At 36.6% G+C, this 21458-nt stretch overlaps 1 protein-coding gene across 4 annotated transcripts in view; it reads left to right on the top strand.

Moving 5' to 3' along the window:
- Nucleotides 1–8344: 8344 nt before the first annotated feature.
- LOC120514986 (protein BCAP-like) overlaps nt 8345–21458 on the top strand; it is a 77855-nt gene continuing 64741 nt past the window's right edge. For 2 of the 4 annotated variants that reach the window (XM_039735658.1, XM_039735655.1), the window contains exons 1-8: nt 8345–8476; nt 9681–9771; nt 11098–11205; nt 14665–14805; nt 15252–15388; nt 16196–16325; nt 19473–19604; nt 20973–21047. In XM_039735658.1, coding sequence (XP_039591592.1) covers nt 8451–8476; nt 9681–9771; nt 11098–11205; nt 14665–14805; nt 15252–15388; nt 16196–16325; nt 19473–19604; nt 20973–21047 — 840 coding nt within the window. In that variant the 5' untranslated portion in view covers nt 8345–8450. Of the gene's footprint in view, nt 8477–8996; nt 9017–9099; nt 9122–9680; nt 9772–11097; nt 11206–14664; nt 14806–15251; nt 15389–16195; nt 16326–19472; nt 19605–20972; nt 21048–21458 lie in introns of those variants that run through there. The other 2 variants (XM_039735656.1, XM_039735657.1) reach the window with 2 other exon arrangements.

The raw sequence follows: 21458 nt of genomic DNA, 5'->3' as shown, positions 1-21458 counted from the left end.
CCATGAGAGCTGCACAGTGTTCAGCAACACATAAGCCTCCATTGTGTCTTGTGCCTTTAAAGGATTGCCCACAATGGGAGGACTTAGCTGTGTTTGTTAGCCAGCAAAGATGCACTTCACAGCACAAAAAAGCACTTGTACTGATTTGAAACAAGCCAGAAATCTAGTACTCCGAGAGGGGATTACTTGCTGTTTCGATGCTCTTGTACTTTTAGACAGAAGATCCTGCCAATGGTATGAATGTCAGCTCACAGCACACAAACATTCCCTGACAGTGTCAAACTCATTGCCCCAGCGACTAAGCCATTTCAACAGCTGTGTTGTTGCTGGAGTGCTGCCAAAGTCGTTTGGGGAGAGTATTCATTTCTCCTCGCTTGTGTGAATAAGCTTTATTGCACCGAGAGGATATTGGAGTCCTATTTACAGTTTGGTACCTCTTATCCATCAGTTCTAAACAACTATTGGGATCAGAAATCCTGCATTCAGAAGCTCAGCAGTTTGCTAAAAGAGGAAGTATCCTGTGCTCCTTGACATTTAAGTTCATCCGCTGTGGTTGAAACAAAACATAGCTTGTGTCCTTTTGAAATACAGGGTGGGCCATTTATATGGATACACCTTAATAAAATGGAAATGGTTGGTGATATTAACTTCCTGTTTGTGGCACATTAGTATATGTGAGGGGGGAAACTTTTCAAGATGGGTGGTGACCATGGTGGCCATTTGGAAGTCGGCCATTTTGGATCCAACTTTTGTTTTTTCACTAGGAAGAGGGTCATGTGACACATCAAACTTATTGGGAATTTCACAAGAAAAACAATGGTGTGCTTGGTTTTAACGTAACTTTATTCTTTCATGAGTTATTTACAAGTTTCTGACCACTTATAAAATGTGTTCAATGTGCTGCCCATTGTGTTGGATTGTCAATGCAACCCTCTTCTCCCACTCTTCACACACTGATAGCAACACCGCAGGAGAAATGCTAGCACAGGCTTCCAGTATCCGTAGTTTCAGGTGCTGCACATCTTGTATCTTCACAGCATAGACAATTGCCTTCAGATGACCCCAAAGATAAAAGTCTAAGGGGGTCAGATCGGGAGACCTTGGGGGCCATTCAACTGGCCCACGACGACCAATCCACTTTCCAGGAAACTGTTCATCTAGGAATGCTCGGACCTGACACCCATAATGTGGTGGTGCACCATCTTGCTGGAAAAACTCAGGGAATGTGCCAGCTTCAGTGCATAAAGAGGGAAACACATCATCATGTAGCAATTTCGCATATCCAGTGGCCTTGAGGTTTCCATTGATGAAGAATGGCCCCACTATCTTTGTACCCCATATACCACACCATACCATCAATTTTTTGTTCCAACAGTCTTGGAGGGATCTATCCAATGTGGGTTAGTGTCAGACCAATAGCGGTGGTTTTGTTTGTTAACTTCACCATTCACATAAAAGTTTGCCTCATCACTGAACAAAATCTTCTGTGTAAACTGAGGGTCCTGTTCCAATTTTGTTTTGCCCATTCTGCAAATTCAGTGCCGATCTGGGTCATCCTCGTTGAGATGCTGCAGTAGCTGGAGTTTGTAAGGGTGCCATTTGTGAGTAGCTAATATCCGCCGAAGGGATGTTCGACTAATGCCACTCTCCAGTGACATGCGGCGAGTGCTACTCTGTGGGCTCTTGCTGAATGAAGCTAGGACAGCCACTGATGTTTCTTCATTAGTGACAGTTTTCATGCGTCCACATTTTGGCAAATCCAACACTGAACCAGTTTCACGAAACTTAGCAAGCAGTTTGCTAACTGTAGCATGGTAGATGGGTGGTCTTGTAGGGTGTCTTGCATTGAAATCTGCTGCAATGACCCGCTTACTGCGTTCACCAGACATCAACACAATTTCTATCCGCTCCTCACGTGTTAACCTCTGCGACATGTCAATGGCTGTAAACAAAGAGAAACTTGTAAATAACTCATGAAATAATAAAGTTACGTTAAAACCAAGCACACCATTGTTTTTCTTGTGAAATTCCCAATAAGTTTAATGTGTCACATGACCCTCTTCCTATTGAAAAAACAAAAGTTGGATCCAAAATGGCCAACTTCCAAATGGCCACCATGGTCACCACCCATCTTGAAATGTTTCCCCCCTCACATATACTAATGTGCCACAAACAAGAAGTTAATATCACCAACCATTCCCATTTTATTAAGGTGTATCCATATAAATGGCCTACCCTGTACATGTTTTAGGGTACTTGAATGCTTTGTCAGATAGTCTTTCCAATAAAATGAATGAACTGCACTGTGACTGCTGAATCACAAAGCTGCTAAGATAGTAGAGGTGTTTTGATTAACATGATTATGGAGTTATAACAAACAACTGGCTGCAGTACAAATGTAGAACAGAAGACAGATACATTGAAAATCAAGCACAAGCATAGGACATAGAAAGATTCAGAACATTGTAAAATGGAAGAGTGAGAAGAGGCAAAGGCAGTGCTTCAAAAGGCAGGCAGATCCTCAGATGTGTGTGTGCTGTCGACTCAGCTCTCTGGGAAAGTACATTAATAGAAATATTTATGAGCTCAATACCATTATGGGTTTTAAGAAGTATCTGCAAGGGAGTGAATTTGAAAAAGACTGGAGGAGTGACATGTATTACTGTATTTATCTTTTGTATGTGTGGAAATATACATACAGGATGTGAAAACAGAGGTAAAATTTCTCCTTATGAGTTTAGTGAGGGTCACAATGGACTCCCTACTATACCAAATCACCCAAAAAGGCAAAGAGGATCAGAGTGCACGTCTGCAGAAGCTAAATATTAAATGTGTAATGAACTTGTGAAGCCACATTTTGAATATTGAGAGAGGTTTAGGTCTTCAAATAATAAAGTGGTATGTGTCATTATTAGTAAAACTCCTTGAAAGGATTTAAGTTTAAATTTTAAAAATGTAATAGCAGGCTTCACAGAATAATTTCAGATCAGAAGAAGGACACAAACTACTGAAAAGAGCTGCCCCTTTTAAAACATTTTTAATATACTATTTCTTTGTTAAAAAAAAAAGATATGTGAATCTTAATGAAGTAGGCTTCCAGTTTAAAAAAAAACAAAAAACAGAACCTCTGCATCAAACTATGAATTTGGGACATTTTGTGGTAATAGGTAAATTCTCAAAACTGTCACTTAAATGTTGCTCCTACTGTACCAACACTAGAATATGTAGAATAAACATCTGCTATTCATCAATGTCTAAAGATCTGCAGAGAGTGTAACTAGGATGACTGTATTATCATAAATAGTCTTTTTAGAGTACATTTGAAAAATCAACAGCAACCAACCGGTAAATTGCAAAATACTACACTATTACCTGTAGAAAAGCAGCATAAACCGAGAAATAAAGCATAATCCCCCAACAGAAGACCTTTTCATTTGTGTTAATATCCCTGAAGTGTGCATACCATCTCTGTCAGTCACACATGCAGTAGTTCTGTGTCCAAACATGTAGCACATGCAGAAGACTCATTAGGTTCGGTAGCATTGTAGGTCAATTATCTAGCAAGCCTCAAGCGTGACCCTGACACTGGATCTGCTCACAGAGGCAGGGAAAAGTGTGGCAGTTTTTTGTTGCCATTGACCCCAAATGAGCAGTGTGAAGCAGAGCCAGGACTGTGCATGCACAGGCTCAGGGGGAGGCAGCTGGGAGCACACTGAGCTGCAAAAATCAAAGTGTCTGAAGACAGACAGTAAGTGTGGCTGCAAACTCACCACTGATCCTTTTAAGGCCCAGCTACTGCCAGTGCTGTCAGAGTACTAAGTCCATTCCTTTATCTCTCACAGCATCTGAAGGGCTACCAATATGATTTCTCCAAGCTTCATCTTTAACAGAATACTGTATGCATTTTATGTCTGCCTCAGCCAACATACTGCAAATTGGTCTCGCCACAGTTAAATTATAAGGCATGTAAGATATGATTTTCCTTTATAAATCCATTTTCATCTTCAGGTTTTCATTTAGAAAATGAAGACCACTTTATGAACGTGCTGGGATTTAGAGCCCCCTGGTGGCACAAATTCATCACTAAGCCACTCACTGATTTGTCATATTGTTTCCTGAGCAGGTAGAAAGTCTAATGGCAATTTTTGTTAGCATGGATGAACTCCTATGAAAGACTGTTTCTTTCAACGTAAAAAGTAAATAAACTGTCTAACAATTATGGCTTAGTATCTAAAAAAACATGATTTTGTTTATTTTTTTTATACTTTTCTATCCAGTTTGGATTCTTGTCTTACATCAAATAATGCCAGGACAGCTTCTGATGCCTACATGCTTGTAATGGAATGAAAGACTTCAGATTATAGATGTGGACTCAAATAGAGAATCCTATTCTGTGTTAATTATGTATTCATAAAATCATTCACAATAACATTCACTAGTATTAAATTAACTCCATTAGTGTTCAAATTACCTTTGAAAGCATATACTGTATATGGAATACATATCATGCAGTAACTTAAAACTGGTGATTTTGCTGTGTGTACTGGTTTATTTTTTAATTTAAACATTATAATTACAAGTTCACAGTCAACTATGCTGGAGCGTTGGACTCATTGTGGGACTCGCTACACCTGCCTGGACTGAATGCCTGTCTATCACAGTACATAATATTACTCTGCCTTACTCTTTACCAGTTTAAGTTTAATAGTAGGAAAAGTAGATAAACCTGTGAAAGATTCTAAATCATACATTTATGGATGACTTTTTGGTTTAACTTTACTGGTTTTACATTGGTAAACCTTTTACAATTTACAAAAATAAGCCTGACCAACCAAGCAGGTCTTGGCAAAAAAACAAAATTAAAAGGATCAGAATGTGGCTGAGATTAAAGCTGTTCTTGTTATACTGGCGGAATGGATGGCACTGCTACCTTACAGCTCTAATGTCCTTGATTCCAATTCTAATCCAGCATCTGTCTGTGTGAAGTGTGCACATTCTCCTTGTTTCAATGCTCCAGCTTTACCGAACATCCCAAAGACATGCAGCATAGTCTATTGGATGGCTCTAGGAAGTCCTGAATGAATGTGTTAAATGAGCGGTGCAGTTTGTTGGGCTGAATGGCCTGCTCTTGTTAAAATTATTGAAATGTTCAAAAAGACTGTTCTTGAACTGCATCTTGTCAGTGGAGGTAGCAGTAGCAATTAGAGCACTGAGTGCACTGTACGGTATTGTTACATATTCACAGGCCAGTGGTCCACCTGTATACACTACACCGGACAGCAGGCTAAGCCATAGATGGTCTCCATTTGTGACCCAGGATGCTCTTAACAATAGTTGTGGGCCGCTGCTGTGCTACAGTAGATTTTAGAGTTCTATGTAGTACAACTAACACCTAGCTTTTTTCTCTTTAATTCAAATAACATTTCAACATAATATATAATCTAGCAATTAAAGAAGATGCAAAGCAGGAGTGGGTTCTGTACCGCAGTTCTGCGGCACCTACACCTAGCTACCTGCATACAATAATTAGTCACAATTTGTTAGGGGCAGGTACAAGAATACACAAGAATACTTTGAGGAGATCATACCACTCATTATTTAACCTTTTTTGCCAGGCCTAACGGGTGCCATTTTCCTGCACATCAGTGTCTGGCAGGACTTGGCACCCACTTCCAAGAGATGCCAGTCTCAGCAGCACCCTTTCCTGGCCTGCCAAGTTTCAGGACCTGTTTATGAATGAAAACATGTGTCAATGAGCTGCAGGCAGAGACTGAACAGGCAGTTTCTTTTGTCCTACCCAATACACCACACTGCCTGCATTAGTGGTATAAGACATCACCAACCATCAAACTTTAATCAATTTTTGATAATTCCCACATGTATTCCTTTGTCATTTTACACAATGATTTTGTAATATTGACATGTTCACATGTCAGCTGCCCAGTTTGACATTTTCAAAGAACATTGTCAGCCAAAATCCAAAATATACCCAAAGAATAAAAGGATATATATACTGCTCAAAAGAATTAAAGAAACACTTTTTAATCAGAGTATAGCATAAAGTCAATGAAACTTATGGGATATTAATCTGGTCAGTTAAGTAGCAGAGGGGGTTGTTAATCAGTTTCAGCTGCTGTGGTGTTAATGAAATTAACAACAGATGCACTAGAGGGGCAACAATGAGATGACCCCCAAAACAGGAATGGTTTAACAGGTGGAGGCCACTAACATTTTTCCCTCCTCATCTTTTCTGACTGTTTCTTCACTAGTTTCACATTTGGCTACAGTCAGTGTCGCTACTGGTAGCATGAGGCGATACCTGGACCCTACAGAGGTTGCACAGGTAGTCCAACTTCTCCAGGATGGCACATCAATACGTGTCATTGCCAGAAGGTTTGCTGTGTCTCCCTGCACAGTCTCAAGGGCATGGAGGAGATTCTAGGAGACAAGCAGTTACTCTAGGAGAGCTGGAGAGGGCCATAGAAGGTCCATAACCCATCAGCAGGACCAGTATCTGCTCCTTTGGGCAAGGAGGAACAGGATGAGCACTGCCAGAGCCCTACAAAATGACCTCCAGCAGGCCACTGGTGTGAATGTCTCTGACCAAACAACCAGAAACAGACTTCATGAGGGTGACCCAAGGGCCCCATGTCCTCTAATGGGCCCTGAGCTCACTGCCCAGCAGCATGCAGCTCGAGTGGCATTCGCCATAGAATACCAGAATTGGCAGATGCACCACTGGTGCCCTGTGCTTTTTACAGATGAGAGCAGGTTCACCCTGAGCACGTGACAGAAGTGAAAGGGTCTGGAGAAGCCATGGAGAACATTATGCTGCCTGTAACATTATTCAGCATGAGCAGTTTGGTGGTGGGTTAATGATTGTCTGGGGAGGCATATCCATGGAGGGTCACACAGACCGCTACAGGCTTGACAAAGGCACCTTGGCTGCCATTAGGTATCAGGATGAAATCCTTGGACCCATTGTCAGACCCTATGCTGGTACAGTGGCTCCTGGTGCACGACAATTCCTGGCCTCATGTGGTGAGAGTATGCAGGCAGTTCCTGGAGGATGAAGGAATTGATACCATTGACTGGCCACCACACTTTCCTGACCTAAATCCAATAGAACAGCTCTGGGACATTATGTTTTGGTCCATCCAATGCCACCAGGCTGCACCTAAGACTGTCCAGGAGCTCAGTGATCCCCCACAACACCATCTGTCATCTCATTAGAAGCATGCACCGATGTTGTCAGGCATGTATACAAGAACACGGGGCCATACAAAGTGCTGCGTACAATTTTGAGTTGCTGCAATTAAATTTTGGCAAAATGGACTAGCCTGCCACATAATTTTTTCACTCTGATTTTTGGGGCCTCTTTGAATTCAGGGCTCTGTAGGTTGATCATTTTCATTTCCATCAAACGATGTGCCATCCTTTCGTTCCTAACACATTACCCAGTCTATATCAGTATAGATATCCAGGAGGATTTCTTTTTCCCATTGAGATCTGATGTGTTTTCAAAGTGTTCCTTTAATTTTTTGAGCAGTTATATATATATATATATATATATATATATATATATATATATATATATATATATATATATATATATATATATATAAATACATACAGTATATATATAGTATATAAATCCTGGGACACTCGGAGAAGAAAAAACATAAAATAAATGGCACAAAAGTGTGAAGGTCTGGATCCCATTAATACATAATCTATAGGCAAAATAACTTTGGGTGGACAGAATGTATATGTGAGTTGCACGTACTGTGTGGTGTGATCATTTTGTGGAAGATCAGATTTTCGCCGAGCCAAGGATATCATTTTAAGGGCCAGGATGCTCAATATCGTTAATTAATGTAAATCGGTTAGCTCAGTGAATTCTTTATAAGCTGGTGCGATTTGATGGCACTGTCTTAATAAAACAGTGCCAAAGGAGCAGCAAGAGGTTGACGAATTTGGAGTTGCGGTACTTGCCTAGGAGCACACAACCTACACACACACAAAAATTCATCCATCAACATAAGCTTCCATACGGACAGCCGTGTGGTTTATCTTTACACCATGAATCGTCAGTTCACAACTTTCCCCCGCGAACCTAAGGCGAAAAAGCGGGCACTGAAAGCAGATTAAGCAAATACCGCCGAAGAAAGCGGCTGCAGATTGAGGAAGGCGTCTTAGCAACACATAGCAACTGCTGTGGGGTGTATAATTTTCCGCTCTACGTTCAACGTGACGAATTAAACATAAGAATTTGCGGCGTTGGTTAAAAGACTAACCAATCAGCTCGTGAGGTTCCTCTCAATTAACCGGAAGAAGACACTGGCACATTGCAGCGTTTAGTACTGAATGGTTTTGATGGCTTATGATTTGAAGAGGTTTAGTTTGGCGAATTTTAGTTTCGAAATGGATTCTGTTCTGTTCGATCTGCAATGATAATCAGGACCTGCGCGAGCAGGTATAATCCAGATTATTTTCGCTGCTTCTTTTTTATTTATATAAATCTATTTAGTCATTGTGCAGTATTTATATTGATACTAAACAAAACGTACTCTTGGGTTACTTTATATATTGCATCATATTCATCTCATAAAGCTGTAGTGTTTATGTTAAATGCTTGATAAGCATGTCTGTCAGTGTGCAACAATTGCATTTTTTAATTTTGATTTTTGTCCACGTATTTAGACGCATCGAAAGTTTTGTTCGCTTGCGGAGAACTGTATGTATTCCTGTCATACTATAATCCAAGTACCGTTGGCCGTTTTGTTTTTAATTAGCTAAATCAAGTTACGGTTTACAAACTCTGCATTAAATGCTGAATGTCTGACGTGCTTCCAGATTGTACCACATCAGAGAGTATTTAGGACTTAAAACAAAGGAGCCAATCAGTAGATGAGGCTGTTGGTAAAACTTTCACAAAGCATCACTCGAATCACGAAATCGTTTTTTCCCTTACGTATAATATAATCGTGCTGCTAGAATGTTTTACCCATTAACTGTGAGTATTAGGAATATTGAGAACCCCCTTAAAACTGGAGCCGTCTCAGAACCCTTGAAAATCCTTAGCAGCCTTAGGGTCATACCAGTTTTGATGTGATAATTGGTATGCAGTGTATTAAAATAATACTCCTAATAAAAATGTAAAAGGTCTATTGGTACTAAATAGGTTTATAAATAAACAGCATGCGCATAATCTTTCAGTTAATATAATTTCAGTTAATATTAAATTTAATTGTATATGTAGGAATGTTTTTTAACATATTTACGGAGAGTTGAGACTTTCGTTTATGTGTATTAATTGCTGTGCTGTGTATTGCCAGAAAGTATGTTGTAGCAGAAATATCTATGCATGTTACTTTATTTTATTTCATCCTTATTTTGTTATTTTAAGAAGAGTTTATAGCAGTGCCCATGGTGGTTAACAAGTTTGTGTTTCAATTATACAGTTCTATACTGTATTATTAAATGCATAGAGTTTTCATTTTTATTACAACTTAGTGATTTGCTTGTTTTATGCTTCACTCCTGCCTTATTTGAAATCGAATCTCTTAGGAGAGCGAGTCAAAAAACTAGTTTAATGCTTTACCTGCTTAAGGCAAGCACTACATTAAAATTACTTTGATTAAAAAGGATGTTAACAAAAAGTACATTTACTTCCTCAGAATGAAGACTTGGTGCTCTTCCTTTTTTGATGTGCCTGCAGAAAAATCTGATAGTGTGCAAGAAGGCAACCAGTTGCCTGCTGCAATGAAGGTGAGCGTTGTATAGTAGAGACTGTACGGTGTAGCAGAAAGTTGCATTTGTGTTTAACCTGAACAAGGCCTATGTGTAGTATTTGACTTACTTGCACTCATTATGTTTGTTGGAATTATATGCAAGAAAATGAGTTTAGGATTCATTTATTTTTTTTACAACTTTGATTAGTTTATAGCACAAATGACATAATATGCTAGTGCTGGATTTTGTAACAGCATGAAATTCTCATTAAAAATAATTGAAACAAATTATTTTATTTAATCTAAATGAACTAGAGTAGACCCACAGAGTACTTTGGCATAATTGGAATATAAACATTTCTGACTTATGCAACTCAGAATAACATTTCATTTTAGGACCAGGCATGCTTAAATCATTTGTTTGTTCATCATATTTTAGAAGGAAATATTTACTGTGTGACAATATTAAATCATTATTTGAATGTGCATAAACAGTACACATCATAATTTTAGCAGTAGTTTTTCATTTTTTTCTTTATCCATTTTGTTTGCCTTTCTGTCAAAATAATGGTGTATTAACATCACAAGCATTTGTTTGCATGGTTTAGTAAATAGATGAATTTATGTTTTATTAGTATAAAGTAAATGACTGATTACACGGTAACTGTGTGATTGTGAGATCGTATATTGGTTCTCAGTGAATCTGAAATGGAATAAATAGATTCAGAATGGATGGAAAGTAATATGGAAAAAAGGAATTGAAGTTTTCAATAATTGTATATAGAATTATTAGACTTAACTATTACATACAAATCCAAATTTCTATAATTTTTTATAATATACTGTAAATGAATAAAGCAACTGAAGTAGCTGCAGTTAAAATATATGGTATACAATTGCCTTAACTCTTGATTATTTTTGCAGTCCTTTTAGTTTATACAGTACAGGTTAATTGTTGGTTTACTAAAATAACTGCTTTGCCAGGTTGAACGTTTAGATATATATATATATATATATATATATATATATATATATATATATATATATATATATATATATATATATCTATCTATCTATATCTCTCTCTCTTATATATATATATATATATATATATGATATATACAGTATATATATATAGAGAGATATAGATATTATGCAGCATGCTGCTCTACAAGGCTTTTTAAAATAAAGAAATGCATGCAGTTTCTGTCTCCCCTTGGAAGGTTTTTAAGATACATTTAAGCACTGATGGTCTTTAGCTGTTTTTTCAAATATTAATATAAAAATAATAAAAAATGTATAATTTTTTTGATGAATAATTTCGAAGACCTATTTTTAACTTTTGCAATTATTTCTCTTACAGAAAGCTCACCAAGTTACAGTGTCTGTCAGAGATCCAGAAACAGTTACTAAAAAAAATGCAAAGAAGACAGTTGTTAGGGATGGAGTAAGCAATAAAAAACAATGGAAGGTAACCATTTTTTCAATTCTAGATTCTATTTAATTCTAGTTTTTTTCAGTTCTAGATAAGTTCAGTTTGTTAACTTCAACTTGAATGGGAGTAGGTAAAATTACATTAGATAGATAGATAGATAGATAGATACTTTATTAATCCCAAGGGGAAATTAACATAATCCAGCAGCAGCACACTGGTACAAAGAAACAATATTAAATTAAATAGTAATAAAAAAATGAAAAAAATATAAATAAAAAAGCAGACAATAACTTTGAATATATTAGGTGATATGTATGTGGTTTGTTTCAATGATTAACACCAGGGTAATAGAGATGATAATAATAAATAAGTGTTGCTTAACTTGCAGAAGGGCATCAAAAAATAAATGATTTCTAAAATTAACCATTAACATTTGACTCTCTGTGATTGAAAACTTTTTTATGAAGGGTATATGCTTTACATTTGACGGTTGGGTGGGAAACTGAAGCCCATAAATGAAAGCATTAATTAAAAAGATAAGACAGCAAACTAATTGTGCAGTGAGGATGGAATATTTTTTTATTTAGTTTTAATTGCCCATGGGTTTTTAAAGGTTTAAAATATATTATACTAATCCCAAACACTCCACTAAATGCTAGCCTTATAGTCATAGAAGGTAAACCACTTTTCCTTTCTCGCTGTTGAAATATCTGTCGATCCTGCATAAATCATACAGTAATATCATCACAAAGTTTTCATTATATTATGCAAACTGTGCAACAACACATAAGAAATGACTTCCAGTCTTCAAAATATTTCAGTTAAACTTTAATGAAATTTTCACATTCAAGTGATTTGTCCTGCCTATGTGCTGTGACTTTAAAAAGACTGTCAATACCTATTTTCTAATCACAATGAATTATTCTTGTACTAGTTGTGCTACCCATCTAAGATGGGTTCAAATCTAAATATTCAATGTAGACTTTGGTGTTAATGTCAACAGTGCACCATACAATGCATATGTGTCTGTTTATATGCCATGGGATTCATAAAAGCACCGTTAATGTTTGTGATACACCATATATTAGAATGACAGAGACATAGCAACTGGAAGGATGCACTGACAGACAGACACTTATCCTTTTATTAAGGTGAGTGTTGGATGTTTAAATAAATGCCTCATTATTAAAGTAACACATTTTCTTTACCTACCCCAAATTTATTTTAAGGAAAAAAAAACAACCAAAAGTTTAATTTTAATACTGTGCTGTTCTAGACATGTATATAAAAGCCCAGGTCAATCTGTTGATGTAATAATCTGTCAGCAAAAGGCCTGGTGCTATTACACATGCCATTGGAATTCTCTAGAACAAAACGACATTACTTCAGCAGGTGCTCACTTATCTCTGTTTGTCTTACAATAGCAGGAGTGGTAAACTGAGATTATAATGCGAGTCTTCCAAAAGACAGTGCAGTACAACACAGGGTCAAACTGAAACAAATTCTTCTCAATCTGTTTATACATGCCCTTACCTTATCTTGACCCAGGAGTGGGTGGGCAGGACTCTGGAGGGTGTCCACATTTCTACTCCATTAACTAAACCAGATTTTTCTGTAGTGAAGTAATAGTGGAACTTTAGCCACCTTCTCAGTCAAGTGTGAATGCCATTCAAAAAAGTGATGACAGTGAGCAGGTGCTGCAGAGTTACTGGCATTGTGTAATGGCAGCATGAGTGACAGTAAAGTTCAGTCTGGACCATGGCAGTAGTTATGGGTGGTCATTGTCTATTTGTTAATTGATGACAGCATGGGAAAGCAGGACTGCAAGTGCGAGTATGATTTGTGAGTTGTGCATGGTGCAATCAGGTTTCTTTTGACAGCACGTTGGCCTGTAGTTTCCTGCTGCCAATTAATCAAAAGAAGTTTTATGATGAAAATAAATGTATTTAACCAGCTGGTATCTGTGTGGTCTGCTATCTGATATTCTAAGTGAATGCTTAAAGAGCTCACCTGGGAAAATACAAAAATTTTCCAATTGCTAAGAGGAAACTTAATAGCAGTCTTAAGTAAAACAGTGTATTTACTCGAACCCACTTGCTTTTTCCCTTTCGTATGATGGGCTATAGCTAGTTTAACCGACCAGCTTTCTGTATCTTTTTTTTAGTAATGCAGTCAATTGGTAATGTGTATAGAGTAAATACATTTAAGATAAACAGAAAAAGTCTATTCATGGCAATGTAGAGTGGGTGACCGTAATCCTGGTCTTCTCTGATGTGTATGAAGGGTGTTTATGAAATGGGTACCAACTGTACTTTGCACAAAATTTTATTTCCAACTAATGCCTTTAAGTGGTCTATTGAAAGACATTCAATTCTATATCCCTGAGATACTCGAGGTTACTATGGCTTTGTGTTTGGGATTTTGTCCCGCTAAAAGATTACGTTTTTCCCAAATTTCAGCTTTTCTGCAGACCAAAACATTTTCTCCTGCAGCATTTTATTACTTTATAACAGTCATTAGATGCTCAGTTTATGATGATAAAAAGCCTGCCCCACATCATAATGTTACTACCACCATAATTCACTATAGGTAAGACAGTTTTAAGGTGTGGGATGTGTTAGATTTGTGCTGCAAATATCTCTTTGAAGTTCATCTAGAAGCCCTTATCATGGACGATCTCACTTCTGAACCTTTTAGCAGTTCACAGCTGGGTCCCTCTCATATTTTACTGCATACTGCAGACGTGGTTTGCATGCAAGTCTTTCTGAATAATGGCTTCTTTTATGCTAGCCCCCCATATGGGCCAGTGTCCTACAAAGCTGTTGGCTGATGCACCTTTAATCCAATCACCAATACTAAATTTTACCACTAATTTGGAGTGATTGTAGGCCTGTCTGTAGCTTCACTTACAAGTCACCTTTTTAAGGGGAAGCTTTTTAGGCAACATTGGGTGTTTTCGTGTAGTTTTCAGTTCCTCATGATCAGATCAGCATCCACTGGGATGTTCAAACCTTTACTGTTTTGTGCTGTTTTCCTAATTTATGCATGTATGCTTTTTTTATCTGTACATTCTTTTGAATACTCTTTATCCTTCATTTCCATAGCTGCCCTTCAGATTCACAGCCTGAACTTGAGGATTTTATTTAGCAAACGTGGCAGTTGTTTTAATGATTCACTGTTGAAAACCCATTGTAATGCAGTTATGTCCTCCTTAGGCTTTAGCTTCCAAAACACAAAGGCGACATGCTTACGCAAACCAAATATTGCCTTTTTTGTTCCTTTTTTTTTTTTTCTTTCTCAGAGCACAAAATTTAATTGTTAGAATTGTTTTTCAGTAAAACTGGAGAATTTGTCAAGTGATTGAATACTGTTGCAAGGCACTGTAGATTTGTGCTTCTTAGTAAGTACTGTTTTAAATGAACTGTGTACTCTTGTAAAATGGCAATGATAAAAGGTATTTTTGAGGATATTTATCTATTTTCCTCTCTTTAAAAGTGTCCAACCCCAAGACCCTCAATTCCCACACAAACAGAAAAGCCTGTGATCGAAATAGGTAACTTTGGCCTTGAGGATAACTGCATGCACCATTTGCAAATTGATAGCTTTGAAAATGAACATCACGGTCTTGAGAATCAAGTAAGATTTTTCTTTTATGTCTTATTATATATTTAGTTTCACAATTTGAGAACTTGAGAATTATATATACTAAGATGTCCCTCAACCTTTTAGATTATAGTATGATTTGTGAAAAAAATTAACGTTAATGTAAGAAATTAGATTTTATTTTACAAATTAATAGCTAAAATTCTCTTAAACTAGAAAGCTACTATGAATAAGATGATATACTGTAAGAATTCTACATTTTCTTTGTAGAGTGGTCTTGCTGATATCCCACAGCCTTTTTACTTAATTAATAAGTGCTCAACAACAGACTTTATGATACCAATAAATTTGTCCAGTGATGCTGCAAATCATAATGCAATTTGCTTAGTCTGTATTTATTTATTTATGTATGTATGTATGTATGCATGCGTACCTATGTATAAAATGTATGTTGTAAATGAGTGGATTTTTCTTTTAAGGTTTCAGAGAGCAAATTGGCCACATTATCAGAACAAGAGCCAGAAGCCCCTGTGGAAAGACAAGTAACTCATTCTGTCAAAAATGAAGGCATTCCGCAAGAAAATGCTGATATGTTGCAAAGTCCAGAACCAGGCAGGTAAACATCTTGTGAAATTTTACTCTTTTAATTCTTTGATGTATATTTTATTAATTTAGAATCTTTATTTTATGCATTATCCCCTTTACTTTTGACATTGAACACTGAGATGGACTCCTAGCTAGCATCCAGTCCTGCTAGGTTAGGCTCTAACCTCCACTACCCTGAACTAGAATAAACACGTATAAGAATATTATCTTATGTATGCTCACAATTCTTATTATGTTGTTGATGCCAAATTCCTTTAAATATAACCACATGATATTTAAAAAAAATAACTTTTAGTTTATGTCACTGTTATCAGTTGCCAGTTATTTGTACTTGCCATAGCTGTAATTTTGGTTTGTTTTAATCTGGATCAGTTATGGATGTCTTAGAAGTGAAATCTGTCAAAGGCTCTTCTGTTGTTCATTACTAGTCTGAAAAACTGAGCCAGTGCTATATTTTAATTAATTAGTCATATCTTTTATTTTTCTATCAAATTTTTAGTAAGCAATCTGAAAAAATAAGTTTGTTACTTACATTTCATATAAATATAGGCATTAGATAAGTGTTAATAAATGCAGGCATATAATCTACAAGGAAGCCTCTCTATTGAAATTAGCATTAATAATAACTAGCATGAGTAAATATTATTTTAAATTTTGTAAAGAGATTCTTATTTTTTAATAGTGAACTAGGAATGAAGTGTAAGATTTTTAGTGAAGCACATGTTTTTATTGGTTTAATTTTTGTGAATGGATTACATAGTCTTCTCTATCAGTTATATTTTACATGCATATTTAATATTGATTTATCTAATTCTAGGCTAGAGAAAGAGGGTAATGACTTCAATAAGAGTGGTTTACTAAAATTGCTGATCGAAGTTGAAATTGCCGCTAATTCTGCAGAAGTTCAGCTAGTTTCCTTCAAGGACTCTTTTACTGGCATTTCCAATGTAAGTTTATTGACTTCTCAACCCCAGAAGAAATTCCCTGCTGTTATTTAATGTATTTAAAGTTTGTTTTTTTTCCCATCTTTTTGTTGCCCTATATTCTGCTGTTTTAGCTCTTATAAACTAAACATGTAGGTGGGAAATTCATATGGATTTCATAGCAGATGCCTACAGTGACCAGTTTGTACTTCAGAATCCTTAGCTGAAATAGGTTTTTTAGGAGGAGGGGGGTCAGAATTTTGAAGACACGGGTCATCTATTGCTCAACTGAGAAAAATGTTTTATGGTTATAGGGTGGAACTTTATATATTAATCACACCATATCTAAAGTTACACAACAAATTAATAAAAGACAAATTTTAAATTTCTGCATTTTAAATAAGATGCTAAAGGGCTGTCAAGGGAATTTTTCACTGTACCTAATATACTGTTTATGAGCTTAAGTATCTCTAATAGGAATTACTTGCTACTGTACATTAATATAGGTTTATAATATGCAACATTTATTTTATATGTAATGGTGCTAGTGGTATTATTTTATTTTGCTGTTGTAAATGTGTGGTGTGTGTATGTGTGTGTGTGTGTGTGTATATATATATATATATATATATATATATATATATATTTGCAGCTGGAGATCCACAAAGAGAGAAAATGAATCACGTATCAAAAGTAGTTTTTTATTCCTGTGACATTTGTGATAAGGTCTGTGCTGTTGGCAGGTTAAAATGTGCAAATAGCACGTAATTTTTTCCTGACAATAATTGCTGTACCCAAAGTTGTTTTATAGATATGACTCCTAACAACTTTTTATTTAGCGTACTGCTAAATCTCCAGTTTGTACCATCTACTCTAGTACCACCTAATCTGGCTCCTGTGACGATGTAGGTTCTGCTCCATGCTTCCATTGTTGATCAGGAGCCCTTGAACCCAACACTGTTGATAGATATAACCGAGGTGAGCTAGACAGTGAGACAACATTTGAGCAAGGGGATGGTTCAAATGTGCATAGTGCTTTTTATTAAAATAATCAACAAAAATAGTGCAGTGATCCAAAGTTCAATGAATAATCCATTAAAAGTCAAACGTGGAGGTAAAAGCAATAGAAAAACAACCCTTTTAAAAACGAGGTTAAAACGTTCATTCAGGAAGCAGTTTTTAAAACCAACAATGCCAAGGCTCGGTGCTTCTTTTCGGTTAGCGTGTCACCTGCTTCTCCCAGTTGGGCTTTGCAGCAGGCGAGACGCTCTCTGTAGCTGCCCCTTTTCATATCACGTCCAAACGAGACTGGAGACCTCCTGATCCCAGGCTTCGGTCTGGCACTCATCCCAGTCCCGAGACTTGGTTCCCACCAATGGCCAGGTCGCTCACGTTGGGGACTCCTCCACCAAGCCTCCCGACTCCCGCTGCCTTTCCGGCCTTCCGCGGCCAGTCACCTTTCCCTGGTCACTCCTGTTACCAGTTCAACTATGACTCCTGGGCGTCGGCCTAACACCCAGCTTCCATGCAGCTGCCCTCGAGCACTCGTTCGCTCGCCCACACGCTCCACGTGTCTGTCTCTCTCTTGCACCGCCTTGCTTCCTCTCTCCCTGTAACCTCCGTCCTCTTTTCCTTTCTCTCGTTCTTTCCTGATCCTTCTCCCAACCGACTCACGCTTATTTTAAACAGCTAGGGGCCACAGCAGCTGCAGCACATTAACCACGGGAACAATCACAGATGTGGGCTGTCCCTCACCTGTGCACTCGGTAAAAAAACGCCCACACCGCAGATCGCCCCGTGGCTTGCTATGGCCACCACGCCCACTCACTAAGCCGCCGCGAGTGTGGTGATTATTTAATTAAAAAAACGGCCTTTGCTGAACGAGCTGTGGACCCATAACACCACAGCTCCTCATAGTGAGTTGAGCATTTCTGTTACACTGTAGCTGCCAAAATTTCCCCTAACACTCATGCCATTTTGGGGTTGCTCATAAGCCAGGAGTTCACTGTGTTATTCTGTATTTTAATAATTTCTCCCAGAATCAAGTAACCCTTCAGAGTCGTGCAGTTTCAGAGTTACCTTTTCATCCACAGTATTCTGCTTAGAAGGGTATATATAACCAGGTGGTTAAGAAATACCTCAAAATGGTCTCACAAACTCTGTCATTGTGAGTTTTCCCTAATTTTACTGAAACTCTGACAAAGCAACATTCTACCTACTAGCCCTGAATCATCAAACAGCTTGCCAGATCTTGTTTAAATTCAACAATTGCTGTCTTTATTTTTGTCAGATCCGAACACCCGTCTGGTACAGGCTAGTGAAAAATCCAAGTTTTGTGGTCACATTTCCTTGCATCGAAATTGATGATTTCCTTTAGCATGGTACAATTCAGACTGTCATTTCCCTGACCTTCACCAAAAGAGGAAAATATTCTATGGGTAGAATTTAAAATACTTCCCAGATAGCTATTAGGTTTATTTGCTGCTCACTCACTTTGTATTTGGAGCTTCCAGGTCTGCCCAACTGGTGTTAAATAGTACCTTGACATAAGGATGTTAAGTCACTTTGGGCAGGGCTCCATTCCTTCTTAGCTAATACAATATCCCTGTGCTAGGGTTCTCTGTGGAATTTATGAGTCTTTTCAAGCTTAGTCATCATGGCAAATGGAGTAATAATTCCAAAAACAGTTCTAAAAATTAAAACTCCTTCAGGTCATGATTTTGTGAGATTATATCACATCATATCATATTTAAAAAAAAAAAAACCTTTAAAATTTAATAGGTATTGATTTGTGCATAGTAATTGTATGTGATTCACCTCTAAATATACAAGCACACTTTTATTAATTAGCCTTTTCTATTAACATATGTAGTGTGTACTACTTGTACTGTATATTTTTAACATTCTGAGCACAACAACTCGCTCAGGCTCATACAAGAGACAAGGGTCACACTCGAACCTGTGAAACTGTTCTTTCGTGTCATCACAATATCAGATCAATTTCATCTCTATAATGCACACATCACAGCCAAATACTTTCATTTTTTTATTATTAAATACAGTAGATTCTTTTATTTGTGTAAGTTTGTGTTAGTTGTCCTTGCTAAGAATCTTGCCCTTTGATTTGTGATTAACGTAAGGAATTTTTATTTATTTTTATGTTTTTTTTAGGATGTAGTTCTTTCGTCTTCTGATATAACAAGAATGTCAAGACAGAAAAAAATTTTGCTTGAGAAGTTAGAGAAGTTTAAAACTTTAAATAAAACGCTGCAGCAATTACTAAAAGATATGCAGAGCCAAGAAGTGAGTATGAGTGTAAATAATTATTGTCTTGTTAACATTTAAAAGACATTTTTATTTGAATTATATATGAAGACTCTAAAAGTATATGAGCTTAACTGTAAACTGATTTGTTTACACTTTGTTCCTACAACTATTAGGATCTGTTAAGCTTTGAAAAATTAGGGTTTTCCACTTTTTTCTCCCCCAGATTGTCCCAGAAAGACTTGCATTATTTTTCATCATGGAGAAGAACTTTGCTTTTACCTAAGAATAGTATAAATAGTTGGGAAATAAGTTACAGAAGATCTTAAAGCAAATATATATTGATATATACTGTATATTGATACTACAGTTGATTGCCTTTTAGAGTAGCACTTGAGGGTTTCCTCTGCAAGGTGTTTTGTATTTGCTTAATTTAAAATAAATATGTGAAATACCGAGCCCATACACTTTAGTTTGTTGGCTGTTTTATACAAAAATGCACCTTTTTTATGTTTTGAAATTCATGACAGAACTGCGGTACAAATTAATTCGGAGAAGTTTCTTTCAGTATTAATTTAATTTTATTAAATAGCGAAGTTTGATCATAAATAAATGCTGAGATGTCAATAAATATCAACTGATTATCCTTTGTTTGTCTCAGGATTTAAAACAGTATTTTTCTATTTTAATCTTGATGTCCAACATCATTGTAAAAATGACAAACCGTTCATCCTAGGCCATGTGTCTGTGTAAGTGGATCATTTTAACATATTAATTCAGCAAGTTATTGAATTTATTGGCTTTATTATTCAAAGTCCTGCACAGAACTGGCGGGTCTGCCATTTCCCATTATTTCTAATTACCTGCTATAGTTGCTAAGCTCCACAGACATAATGTGTAATGTATTTTAAAATTCACCAAGAAAAATATTCTTGCTAGTTATTATGTATGAATTTTATGATCAGATAATCAGGATTGCAAATGTTATCAGTGAAAAAATGAACTATTTTGCTTTGAAATTGACAAAAACAACTGCTATGACTGATGATGTGGCTGTTATGTCAAATAGATGTCAACATGCTCTTTCAAGATTGGCCTTTAAGTAGTCTGACTTGCGAAAAGTTTGCTGAAAGTTCTTCAGTGCGCTGAAAAAAATTAGTAATGAATTTTAATCCATGTGATAAAACATTGCTGAATCAGATTAGTAATTAAATTAATATCTTAAGTTATTTTCTTTTCTGAATCAGTTATTACTGATTATAAGAAAACTTGCATAAATCATTCCTGGATAGAGTAGAGTTGTTAAATACTATATGATTTTGTCTGACTAAAGTTAGCGATCTTGTTGGTGTATAGCTCTTGATTTTAATGAAATCTAAAGTTTTACATTATTAATTTCTCTATAAGAAAACCTATCTGCAAGCTGAAAAGCACATTGATGTACTCCTTAAGAAACTGTCTGAAACCGAAAATGAAAACATGGTGAGTTTAACTGTGGGTTTTTTTTCCCCCTTTTGCTTCTTTTCACCATTATGTATTGAAGTAGGTTTTCATTAGCCATTTAAAATAAAGTAGCCTCTTTTACTGGTTAGGTACAATGGATATGTAACTAATTAGTATAAAAATACTTTCACACTCCTTCAAGGTGCATTATTTATTATAGATAATTAATACAAACCAAAAGAGAAATACAATAATTAATCATTTATACTTTTTCACTCCGTTTTAGGGTCCTACATTCTCAAAAGATCACATTGTAAGTGGTTTAGGGTTAATTCACTTGACACCTCTTCATTTCATATTTTGTCTCAGCCAAACAATTGTGCCTGTGGTGAGGAGAAAAACATCAGAGGTCTGAAAAATGAGTAGAGACCATGAGCTAATAGCAAAGCT

The sequence above is a fragment of the Polypterus senegalus genome, chromosome 14, assembly GCF_016835505.1.
Source record: "Polypterus senegalus isolate Bchr_013 chromosome 14, ASM1683550v1, whole genome shotgun sequence".
NCBI classification, from domain to species: Eukaryota; Metazoa; Chordata; class Cladistia; order Polypteriformes; family Polypteridae; genus Polypterus; species Polypterus senegalus.
The sequence above is the reverse complement of the archived record's forward strand: the minus strand, read 5'-3'. Positions and strand labels throughout refer to the sequence as shown.